Source organism: Oryzias latipes, chromosome 3 (assembly GCF_002234675.1).
Source record: "Oryzias latipes chromosome 3, ASM223467v1".
NCBI classification, from domain to species: Eukaryota; Metazoa; Chordata; class Actinopteri; order Beloniformes; family Adrianichthyidae; genus Oryzias; species Oryzias latipes.
In genome coordinates this window covers 35024598-35037896 of record NC_019861.2, presented here as the reverse complement: position 1 = coordinate 35037896, position 13299 = coordinate 35024598, and the positions used below count along the sequence as shown (strand labels likewise).

At 40.6% G+C, this 13299-nt stretch overlaps 1 protein-coding gene across 1 annotated transcript in view; it reads right to left on the bottom strand.

Annotated features, from left to right (window-relative positions):
- Nucleotides 1-9974, bottom strand: part of LOC110014444 (neural-cadherin-like) — a 338096-nt gene extending 328122 nt beyond the window's left edge. The window contains exon 1 of the mRNA XM_023953704.1: nt 8294-9974. Within this exon, the coding sequence (XP_023809472.1) occupies nt 8294-9389 (1096 nt within the window). The 5' untranslated portion in view covers nt 9390-9974. The remainder of the gene's footprint in view (nt 1-8293) is intronic.
- Between the last annotated feature and the right edge of the window lie 3325 nt (nt 9975-13299).

Here is a 13299-nt window from a genome sequence, read left to right as displayed (position 1 = left end):
AAAATCAAAACTGTTAAACTTTGAAAAGCTTTTCCTGAACAAAGTTCCTTTGACTTCACATCTTAGTTTTTTCTTGATGAAAAACAATAACTCGCATCTACTGAAGGTGATGTAGATTTATTTTTAATTTCTTTGTGGAGTTTGAAGTTCATGAGTCTGTTATAACTTCTCTGGTTCAACATAGTGGAGGTCATCAGTCCTGATTGCAACCAGATTTACGTGCAGAACTGTAAATGCAGCGCAGAGGAAGGCCATTATCGCCATTAGCCGATAGGTCAACGGCACTGAACCTGCTTGGGTTTGCTGGATAATTTGAATATGATAGTTCATAAATTAGCAGAGACGGGTAGAACAAGCTGTGCGTGGCATACGTCTTTTTTAAAACATTAAGCACAGAGGACACAGAGAGGACCACAGTGTGACTAACTCAATTATTCATTTAGCTAATTAACCAAATAAATCAAGGCTTTAATTGCTGTGCCGACAGGAGTTACTGCAGTCAAGGAGCAGCTGAAAATTGGCTGTTTCACATGAGAAGGAACAACATTTGGGGGAACTTAATGGAGCTCTTGCTCCATGACCATAGATGTAGTAAACGACCTGTGACACTAATATGAAAAGTAAAGGTGTGCATTTAAAATGGTACCCAGTAAAAAAAAAACAGAACTATAGACTGTTTGCTGTTGTCATGGCAGCAGATTTCATCTGACATTTACCAAAACCATGCAAAACATAAGCTAGTGCAACACTGACCACAAACCCAGACAGATGGAAGTCTTAGATCCTAAAAAAATCACACTTCCAGCCTCAAACATGTTTTTATTCTTCCAAGAATCCCAGCAAAAGCCTTTTCTGCTGCAGACTCAAACTATTATTCCACTCATACAAATTCCCTGAAGTAAAGGAGGAAAAAAAAAAAGAAAAAAAAGAAAAGTATGAGAGCCAGTGGGAGAGATGGGGAGAACACGCAGCAGAGAGGCATACAGAGAATGAGATGGGATTACAGGGATAATGGGAGCAGATGGAGGGAGGTCAAGGCTCCGCCGGGACTCTCCACTCCACACGGATTAAAAGACTTCAACCGAGCCACCAACAACCAAACGGATGACGCGCTCCTCACGCTCCAGACACCCAGCTGAGCCTGCCCCCCCCCCCCTACCCACCACTAAGCCTTAGAAATGAAAACTTGCTGTCTTTTAACATGAAGCAGCAGGCAGTTAGGGTCATGTAAGTGCATTATACGGCCCCCCCACAACCCTGACCAAACCCATAAAAGGCCACGCCTTGGGATTTTTGAGATGCATCCATTCAGGAAAAATTTATGCCGAAAACATTTAAGTCGGATGCAAACTGGACACATTTGTGGACAAATGAATGACACTGCTCAGGGCAGGGGGGCGGGATTTGGAACAATGTGCAACGCCTTTCTACTCTTGAAATGCGCTAAGCCATTTCACACTTACACAGCTTTTCCAGAGAGAACAGAGTCCATGATTACAAAAGGAAAAATAGCTACACTTATCTGTAGAGGCTCTGGTTTGGGGTAATCCCCCCCTATAAAAAACTCCAGCTGTGTGTTTTTTACAGTCTCAACTGTATGCGAGAGGTGAGGCTGTGGATCGATGTTTAGGCAGAGATCCAATTCAATTCACAAATCAAGATCCATTCACTGATCAAGCCACGATTCTGACTATTAAGTTCGGTAAAAACACACTTATTTAGAAACCATTCAGATTATGAAAATGTAAATATGGTTCAAATACCATTTATTTACATAGAATTCAATAGGAAAATAACAAATTGAACTAACAAACTGACTAAGCTATACTGGCATTCCTGCCCTTAGACCCCCCTTCACAGGGCCATCGCATTAGTTTGTGAGTTGGTTTGTGTTTATGTGCATAATTATAATTTAATGGAAACAGTGTCATTACGAAGTTGTGTTTTTTTTTAATATTTCTAGAATTTCCATAAAGTTTTGTGCATATGTGTGATGAAAAACCAGCTACTTTTGTTTTGGGTCATTGAACAACAAATCCAGAAAATGTTCTCCACAGTTTTTCCATCCGTTTAGCTGACCACATTTCCAATAGATCGATCACAGGAAGATAGTTAAATGAAGACCCAGCACCTCCTCAATAGAAATATAACCACTAGAAAACACTCAGTCCTTTCATGTAAACTGACAACAAAGTTTCTGACAAACATGTCTTAGAAACTGACTTTTGTTTTGAAATTACCCCAAAGAAAACTCCCAAAACATTTGACTGACACGTTCCGGTACGACTTCTCCACCAGGCTAGCAGACAGTCATATGACGTCACATCATTGATTCTCAAGATTTTCAGGTTATTTGTAATTTAATGATATTCTTTCATCATCATTATGTCAGAATTAATTTGTTAAACTGAACTTAAATCTCATCTGTTTATCATCAATGAAAAAACTCTTAATAGTTTTACTTTGGAAATATATAAACCTTCACCAACATTTTACTTTGAAGGTTTCTTTACTTCTGGAGACGGAAGCACATTTGTTTAGTTTAGTTTATACAGTATATTTAAAATCCAACATTAATCTTCATTTTGGAGCAATTACTACCTTGCCTAAAGTAGATTTTTACAACATGCTGCCAGTTTATGAAGATTATGAAAGAGCGGTCTCTGACGTCATAAATATTTGTACTTGAATTTCTAGAACAGATTGCGAGTTTCCGATTATTCTGACAACCGCTTCCGCCCTAGTGAGAGGACCACAGAAGAAGAAACTAGGCAAAGGTTCTCATTGTTTCTTCATATCTCATGTTGCGGAGCCAACTCTAGTGGACCTGATTCTGCAGTCCCCCTCTTCCTGAAGGACATAAACCATTCGAGGAAAGGGAAGTCTGCATCTTGACCAGAGAGAAAGGATGCTTTTTTTTCCCTTTCAGACATCCTTCTCTCAATAAAAAAGGAAGACTCGAGTAAAATCTTCCATCTGTCTACAACTGACTCTTGAAACCCAACAAAGTGGTTTCATCCTGAGGAGCAAACAAGGCTGTAATGACAGTCCCCCCAGCTAAGGACTAAAGGACCTACAGCTAGACTCAGAATTTCTTCAAGGAGCATGTATACCAGCTATCTAAGAACTAACAAATCGTCTCGGAGAAGGGGTGAGACATCTTCAATCATAAAGAAAGTTGACTTTTTTCTTCTTCTTTTGTATTGTTTTTGTTCTTTGGGATGGAATCAATGTGGATGAAGAAGAATCTACACAATGTTCTCTGCTTCTCTCTGTGCTTCTTCTATCATGCAAGATTTACCATGACTATACAGTGCATCTCTCCCATGAGAAAACGTTTTTTTTAAACTTGTGTTTAGACATTTGTTCAAGAAATCTTTCAGTCATAATTACGTACAAAAACTCCAACTTCCCAGTCTAAAATTGGAAACATCTTCCCTGAATTCCCTCTATATTCCACTCTTCCTGTTCAGGACAGAGCAGCCAATCTGAGCAGCAGGTGGGTAATACTTTGAACAATCTACCAGTCTGACACTTGGACCCAGAAGCACAATCTGACAGCATCTGCAATCCTAAAATGTACAAGGAGTTTTAAGAAATACCCCAAAAGATATCTAAAATATACCACTCAACTAATGGGTTGGTATCTCACAACACAAAATTGGATTTAATTATGTTGAATAATGATAATTCCACAGGACAACCACTCTAAGATTTCATTTTCATTTTCTATACCGTTTTCCCCTTTCGGGGTCACGGGGCTGCTGGAGCCTATCCCGGCCACTTATGGGGGAAGGACTCTAAGATTCCTTGGGATAATTAAAAAGACATGAGTGGGGACAGAGCCAGATTCAGGACTAAATGTTTAAAGAACTCCTGGCACAGTTTCAGTGACAGACATCAGTTATTATCCTAATAAGCGCCTTGACCTGATGGCACTTATTTTGCTGTCATTTCATTCTTTGTTTCATTCTCGGATTTTGCCTATTCTGACTGCGTTTTCCAGCCAAAGTCCACATTACTTCCTTTACAGTTTGACTTTCCACCATCCAGGTCGTGACCCGAACGGCGCTCGTCCACGCCATTCTCCACTGCATTCCAGCACCTCATCACTTCCGTTTCCACCACTGTGTCTAAACTCCTGACAGGGCTAAAAAGTACTTCTACTGTCATTGAGTCACACTTTTCAGTATATAAACGTTTTTAGAGTTGAACTTAAGAACAAAATAAAAGTAAAGAGCAACTTGATAACATTTAAATCATGTTGCTACTGAGCAGATTTTCGTAGCTTACTTACTAGAGCTGCACGATATGAGGAAAACTTGCGATTTTAGTGATCAATATTGTGATGACGATATAACTCGCAAAAATGAACAACTAGCAAAAATAACAAAAACGTTTGCATTTCACTGCAAACGTTTAATTTAAATAAGAGTCAAAATACCTTAAACTATTCTCCAAATGACCCTCGTCTAATTAGGAGGGCAACATCTAACACAAAAGCTCCATTCCAATGGTCAACAACGTGAGGGGCTCCATCTGATTGGTCAAATGGATAAAGGGATTTTTTCAATTCATTAAATAGTTTAAGTTGCCATAAGATTGTTTTAGCACATTTAAAGTTTACCATTTAATGCAATTTTTCGCCGACTTTTGCGATTTGAATATTGCACAGCTTGAAATGGCGATAAAAATAAATTTGCGATTAATTGTGCAGGCCTATTACTTACTTATGTTTGTCTAAGTGAACACTCTTCTTCAATAGACCATCTTTGTTTGAGTCACAGAAGCTAAAAGTAACTTGCAGACCTTTGATAGGTCAGAGTTTGAACCCGATTAGAGAAATCCTCAGACTTTCTTGTGATCCTTCTGTGATTCTTCCTGCTGGTTAAAGCAGGACTGTTGGCATAATATTATCCAACTGCTCTGAATATTCTAGGGTCGGAATGATTCCGTCTGCATGAGGTTTGTTGGAACGAACAACAAAAGCATGAATTTGGTTTAGTCCAGAAAAAAAATGACCCGCTGCTGTTCAAAATATCAAAACCATTTTAAGATGTTTTGCTGTATACTCTGCATATTTTAAAGGACCTAATCACTTCTTTCACAGAAATACCAAAACCAACTGTATTTTAATTTTGAATGTCAATGTAGTGATGCGTTTCACACCCATTTCAAAGTAAAGCGTGCGTTTTTAATGTCAGTGTTGCATTACAGGTTTTTCATTTCACATTTGTTTAGTTCTTTGTTGTGAACAGCAAAGGTTCACATTAGAAGTATGTAAAAAAATGTAAGAACAAAAGAAAACTTTAGTTGGAATGATTTGAATATTACTGGTATTATAGTTAAATTTGATCAAATAAAGTAAAAAAAACAGATATTTTAATTTTTTGTGAAATCAATTTGGCAAATTAAATATTTTAATATTATAATGACAGTTATATTTAAATCTGGTTTGAATGCAAGTCATAGGGTCCTTTGCCGAAAGATGAGAAAAAAGTGGGAAGAAGTGTCCATATTCAATCTCTGACAAACTCAAGACTAGTTACAACCATTGACTGCATATGAGAACTGGACTGACACCTACTTGGATTATTTACTGCATACTAACGTTGTCTGGTTCTAATCGTAGAACAATGTAAAAGAAGAAAAAAAAAGAAAAAATGTATGATTTTTTTTTTTTCTTATTCAAAAACGGACATTTTCAAATAAGTAGGCTGGAATAAAAAAGTCGATTTTGCCAGTTGGGGGTTTTGGCCTATTGGCAAACATGCAAAAATAACAAAATAGCTTCTTAAATATGATATGAAATTGGAGAATTAAAAAGGGAAAAAGTTGTTTGAAAAAAATACATAAAATATGATTGTATGCACATTAACCGTTTTTGATTTGATTTTTCTTACAAAAATATTATCCATGTTAATAACATTAAGTATAGCAAGTTTAAGAGAAAAAAAAGTGTTTCAGGTATTTAACCTGTGATCTGTCTCTACTGGAGGCTTTTTGGATTGGTTTAGTCTCATCTGGAAGGGTGCTACCATTGCAGAAAAAAACAGGGGTCCCCTATCATGTTAACAACTAAATAAGAGAAAAAGGGAAAAAGGCTTTTAACATTTTTCCTGCAGCAGCCCGAAATTCATGGATATGATCATATCAACCAAATGAGCAGCCTTGGCTAATCTGATTATTTCAATATATACGTGGTTTTTACTCATAGGTCACTCCCTAGGTGTGAATGTGAGTGTGATTGTGGCCCTGCGACTGACTGGCGACCTGTCCAGGGTGTCCCCAGCCTTTGGGATAGGTTCCGGAAGCTCTGTGGCTACAAGGCCCAAAATGCTTTAGTCACAGACCCATTCACCCAGTTGCACCCACATTCACACACTGGTGGCGGCTCTGCTGACAAATGCTGGCGCCAAGAGGCAAGGTGGGGTTCAGTGTCTTGCCCAAGGACACTTTGACACATGGGTGTGTGTGTGAGGCGGGAATTGAACCTGCAAATTTATGATCATGGGACGACCGCCCAACCACTGCACGACGGCCGCCAAAAACTATTCACTCAAAACTATTTTTATATATGCCTCAAAAGAATAAAACAAAACGTACTCTAAATGCTGTAATATAATAGTGACATATTTTCAACTTTCAATGTGTTTGAACTGCTTATAAATAAAAAGGATATTAAAAACACATTTTTATGTCTCAAGTTCAAAAATCTGAGATGAAATAACTGGAAAAAATTTTTTTATCAACATATTTACACAAGAGTAACCACCAACGAGACATTTTTAGAGAGAATGATGTCTTCCCTTCACTTGAGTATTTTTTACAATTAGTATTTTTTACTTGTAGCTGAGTCTTTCAGGAGAAAATTTCAGTAATTTCCCCTAAGTAAACATGAACGTGGTCCACCTCAGGCTGAAGTATTTTGACCTAATGAATAATCGCCTGATCCTGAGCAATACAGACTTTTTCTATCTGGGGTATCATTCAATATTCAGTTCTCATAAATCCTCAAGGTCCGTCCTAAGATCTGTCCTCGTTGAAGTATCGCCAGAACGCCGAGACAATCACCATCCGTTTAGAGAAATACTTTACTAAATCCTCTTTTGCAAACACATTTTTAGCAACTGGCAACTTTTGTTCCATTTGCTTTAATTACAAAACGTTGGATATCTGCCCAATGCCAAGTAAGTGCAATGAAACAGCAGCCACCCTTCCTGCAGGAGCTCTCAGAGGACGCCTGTCACAGCAGATAAAGAGGTACAAGATGTTTTCACTTTTTTAAATCCATATTAATGTGTTTTAAATGGAAGTTACTCCACATAAAGGAGATCATCCACGTGCCCCGCTGTGCGGGTTGCAGGTAGACTGAGTCTGTTTCCTGCTTCAGCAGAGCTCACAGTACCGAATCCGATAGTTTGCATTGATTGGGTCACTCCTCCAGTCAAGCGTTGCTAAATGGAACAAGTGTCTGTGGAGACGACGTGCGTGTGTGTGCGTCTCTATGTGTGGACATACAATTATTAAACTCACAGCTTTAGGTGCGTGTACGCGCAGTGGTTAATAAACAAATCCGCCTGCGCCCCCATTTGAGCGCATGAATAATCAGCGGAACTGATGAATGCCAACAAGTTTAACCTCTGCTGTGAACGCAGGGCACCGTGACACCGCTGTCAACACGACACCCGCGGCTGACTGGAACGGAGGGATTGCATAATCCCGCCATCGGTGGAAAAACCAGCGCGCTCCGAGGTTTGCAGACCAAAGCAAGAAGCCCCCCACCCCCCAAAAAACAGCTCATGACTCTGGGACATGAAAAATATGACATTTTCTACTGCCTGAAATTGGTTTCCTGACACTTCAAAGCCACTAACCCCTCCTCCAGGTGACCCCAGGCTGCTGCGCGCGCTGGATTTCTGTCCAATTGTCGATGCAGGGAGCACGGCGGCATGCAGAAAAGTTTGCTTGATATATATATATATATATATATATATATATATATATATATATATATATATATATATATATATATATATATATATATATATATATATATATATATATATAAAAAAATAATAATAACTTCAACCTATTTGCAGCTTGTGTTTTTTTTCCCTTCTTCCTCTCTGCGTATTTACGCACGAAACCAACAGTCATGTCAAGCTAGTTTAAAAAAGCCGCGTTAGTTTTCTGCAGGTCAGCTTCACACAAATTGCACAACAAACTAAAAAACAGCAGTTTCTTGGCATCTTGTGCGCGCGCAGCTTGCACGGGAGCGACCTTTACTTACCCCTCTTGTCCTGCACCTTCACTGTGATGTCCAGCAGAGGTTCGGTCTCTCGGTCCAATTTCCGTATGATCACTATATCCCCGCTGTCCCGACTCACGCTCACCGGGGAGCTCTCCGGCTCTGGCTCCACGAGCTCAAAGGTGGCGGACTGAAACCGCACCGGGTTCAGGTTCATCACCACGGAACCGATCCCGGCGTCCTCTGACACGCTGATGTAAACGGGGTTGTCTGTCTCGGTTACTGATCTGGACCTCCTGACGTGTGACTTTGACTGTCGTCTCTCTGGATTTGGAGTCACTGATGGCGCCACGGGCCATTGCCGTGGGTTTATTTCCACCGCGACACTCTGGCTCGTGCGCGGCGGCCACCCGCGGTCCCGCGCAAAAACTTTAAACTTAATTACTTCTCCCAGACCGAGAATGGAGTCGACTAGAAGAATGTCTCCAGTTTTTGGCACGGCGTAGAAACTCCCGTTTTTCGGCAGGGCGAAGTAAATCAGCTCGGCGTTTTTGCCGCTGTCCTCGTCCCGCGCGCTGAGCGAGTAGACCGCCGAGCGCAGCGCGGTGGCATCATCCAGGCTGAGTTTCAGCTCCGCGCTGGGGAAAGTCGGCTGGTGGTCGTTGGTGTCCAGGACGTCCACCTGGATGGAAGCGACCTCAGCCACGACTGGGGCTGCGCCACTCTCCTTCAAGGAAAGCCCTGCGTACTGTTGGCCGCACCACAGGCTGAGAACCAGAGCGTACGCAGCGCGCTGTTCCCGGTCCAAAACACGAGAAGTCTTCAGGAGAATGTGGCCGCGCTTGTGGTGCGCAAAGACGCGGAAATTCTCGTTTCCATCTCCCTGGAGTTTGAAGTGCGCCGCCGCTGAGTAGGACTCAGACCCAGAACCGCAGTGCCTCAGCGAGTTCAGCCTCTTCAACGGGACGCTCAGTCCGTTAACCCGGGAACCAGGAGGGGAGTTTTCAAAAACGTGCCCGTGAAAAAAAGGGACCTGCTCCACTGTCCTGTTCCCGGCTATACTAGAAATTAAAAATGGTAAAAATATTACCCAAATCATGGCTGGATCTCTTTCTGGCTCTGCTGCACTAAAGCGCATTTGCCGCTCCAAAATCCATGGGTGCACGCGTTAGCCGAGGGTGCTTCGCCTCCCGTTGCGTTGAATCCAAAACTTTAATAATTAAACTGGAAGGCAAATATTTGCAGGCACCATAATCCCAACTCCGCGCAGGAGAACTTTGGGCGTCTGGGACGTGTGCGTCCTCCTCCCCTGCTCCCCTCTGTCTGGCGTCTCAGCAGCAGCGATGTCTGTCTGAGCGCGTTCCAGGAACGAAAAAAAGAACGCCAGAAAGAAAATGCCAGAGTGCGCGCTCAGCTGCGTTTCCTTCCTCGCTCTCTCTTGCGCGCGTTGTTTCCAGTAGATGCTGCGCGGGCATCGGCTGTAATCTGCGTGTGAACTGCGCTCTGCTGCACACCAACTCCCTTTCGAGAAGGAGCATATTTTTTAATTACAAGGAAATCAATTTTCTTTCCAACTTGACACTGGCCATCATGAGGTTATTGCTTGGAGCAGGCGGCAGCCCATCTTGCGCCGCCAGAGCAGCAGGGAAGAAGAAGGATGCGTTAGAGCGGGGGTGCAGCAGCAGTAGAGCCACTATTAAAATCAACTTTGCTGCAAACCAACAAATCAGCCCGGGCTCTCGTCTCCATGCGCAAACACGGAGTAACGGCCCAATCCAGAGGCACCATCTATACAGTTTTAGCGGGGGGTAGGGGCTGGAGGGGTGCGTGGCGTGCTCGTCTGCGCGTGTCACTGTGATCCTCAGGGGAAAACCCCCCTCTCCTCCCAGTGATCAATGTCCAGTGTTGCGCATCCAGATCCATCACTCCTCTTTTCCAATAACGCGTCAGCCTACTGGATTAAAATAATGTAAAAATCAATCATGTTGAAACGCCTCAGGAGAGCAACGGGAGTGAAAAGGCTTCCAGCTTCAGGAAAAGGACTCAATGACTCAGTGCTGTATTCCTGTCACACCGAATTGTCCTGTTTGAATGCGTCCATTATACAGCTGCTGCGTGAGGTTTCAAAGTTACAGAAACAGTTCTGGAACCAAAAGGCTTTGTTAGGTCAGGTTAATTCAACTGATATGAGTAACAGAAAAAGTAATCATGTATCCCTTTTTTTATGTTAACAGCTGATAAAGAAAATGTCCTGATTCGTTGTTGGAGTTTTAGACAGAGAAATTGCAAATGTCCTGATCTTACCTGATATGAAAAATTAAGATTTAAAAATAAAAACCTGTTCCATGTTCAGTGATGAACATGGAACAGTCAAGGTCTCTAGTCTCTAGCAGAAATAAACAGGAAACGAACCAAAGACTTCTTTTCAGCATCAAGCCAGTTTATTCAAGCACCACAAACAGCCCAAACAGCATGGATTTCACTTCTGCTTCCAGCCCTCTCACTCAAGGTTTTCACCCCAATACTCCCCACTTCCCATGAGTCTTAGGGGCTGAAGGCGGGGCTAACCCCCAGGTTGCTACAATACACTTAAATACAATGTGGCCCACAAGTTAAAAATATTGCCCACCCCTGACTTAAATACACTGAGGGTAATTAACAGAAATGAAGACAACCTGAACCTGAGGATGACAAAGAAAACAGAAAATGACAAAAATCGAAGAAACATAACAAAAATACAAGTTCAGAATCCTCACAGACAAACATCCTACAAATTTCAAAGCATTTTCCAATTCCACTTTTTTCTTGAGGAAATGTGTTCAAAGGATTGTTTAAAAAAAAGTCCCTTAAAGACAGATAAATTGACTTCTGAAAAATGATCAAAACTCACAGGGCAAAACAATTTGATTAATTTATACGTTTGCCCTCCAAGAAAGACATCCATTCATCCATCCGTCTCCATGGAAGATCTCACCTTTTAAAAGTTCAAAAATCTGAAGGGTCATTTCAAAACCACAGCAAAGAAAAAGGAAAATGCAAAATGCCCTAATGTTGCCCTTGATAGAAGAAGAACCAAAAATAAATTAAATAAAAACTAAAAACATCTGTCTGCTTTTTCAACAAAATGAGTGGGTTTAAAAGACGTGATAATCTCAATTGGTTTTTAGTTTTAAATGACACACTTTTGGCACATGGTGGATCTTATTTAGTGTTTTATTTATTTATTTATTTATTTATTTATTTATTTATTTATTTATTTATTTATTTATTTTTTTAACCAGCTAACAGCTTCTCTCACAAAAGGAAACAGATGGAGAAGATTTTTCAAAAGGAAAAAAAGAACAAATTATTTGATTTGTGTCTCTTACAAAAACAATTAGTCCAGTCTAGTCTAGTCTAGAAAAAAAACAAACTTCAAACCATTGTACTTGGTTAAAAAACGAGTAGAATGTCACTGATGCAAAACCGATATTGCTATTAAAGACCCACTCTGGTGTTTTTATTTTTTTTATTTTTAACATGTTCTGATGAAGAGGACATATGTTAAGAAATTAATTACAGAATTGCACTTCTGAATATATCTTTATTCAAACTGTTGTAAATCAGGAACTGATGGAAAAAAAGTGCCATTTGAAAAAATTGTATTTGTGACGTAGGAAATACGCTGAGCCGGCCACAAGCTCCCTGCTCCGCTCCATTCTGATGCCTCCACTTGTAGACAAATAGATGCATGTCATTCTTTGTTTTCCTCGTCTGAGCTGGAATCTGGATCAGAACTGTATGACTGGATAGCTGTGATATTGCTCTCCATTCATGTTGCTCTGCTAATGTTGGGTTGGGGGTGTGAGGGGCTGTAAACTGGTGGGAGAGCGTGTAAACAGACAGATGACGGGAAGCGGGGTGTGGGTTGTTCTGCACCGACAGTCCCACCCACAACTAAGAGGTAAATTTCAAATGAACTACTGCTGCTCTGCAAAAACTGTCCTAGAACGCAACACCGGGGAACCCTCTGAAAAAAGCTCAAAAGATGATCAGAGTTGGTCTTTAACAACAGAACGTAAAAAATATATATATTAACCACTTTCTGAAAATTCTAAGGAATTGTCTACATAGTCCACCCTGCTCTTATAGTCTTTTCCAATGAACCTAATTAATAAACACTGCTAAGTCTCATCTCCGCATCACTGTTTTATGCAGTTTGTGGACTCTTGCTCACTGTCTGATGTTATTTTCAAATGTGACATATCTGGAGTTCTTCCAAAATGCCGTTCTTGTCTTTCTTTGAAAAAGTCACTCTTCACTGTTTCACAGAAAACCCGGACTAATGACTCATGGCGCCAAACCCGGCATTGGACTGAGTTGCACTTCTACTTCTGCGTTGCTGTCGATGGCAAATACACCTACAGCGCCCCTTAGCTGTTGCTGCCCTTGTCTGCCAAATCATAAACAAGTCCAACCTGAGTATAAGTCACACCCCCGGCTGAACGATGCAAAAAGCGCAACTTATACTCAGAAAAATATGATATTCATAATCGGAAATGGACGTATTTACAGTTATGATGACAGTGCGCGTGCTAGCCACTTTAGAATATATATATTTTTTGATTAGATTATCAAATGAATCAGAGTTTGATTTGTTCATTGAAAGGATGAAAAAAGAGGAAATTAGTATAATTATAAGTAAATATATTTATATTTGGATTTTTGGGATATTTATTATCTATTTGCAGTTTTTAATAGAAATGGTGACAATGCAATTTCCTCTCAATGAAATTTTATTGTATTCTATGGCATTCTCGATAGAGTCTGCCTACGTTTCTGTCTACATTTTCTTCACAATGAAGCACATTTAAAGAAACTGACCTTCAAAAACACTGTGCCTGTCTAAAAAATGTTTAATTTCTTTTCATTGAGTCAAAATGCGAGAAAAACTTCCCTTTAATGGAACTAAAATGCTTTTGATTAGAGGGAAAATGTTGAATGACACAGACCTTTGGTCAATTTGAGTCAACATTGCTGCTGTTAAGAGTCAACAGTTTTGGGTAAAA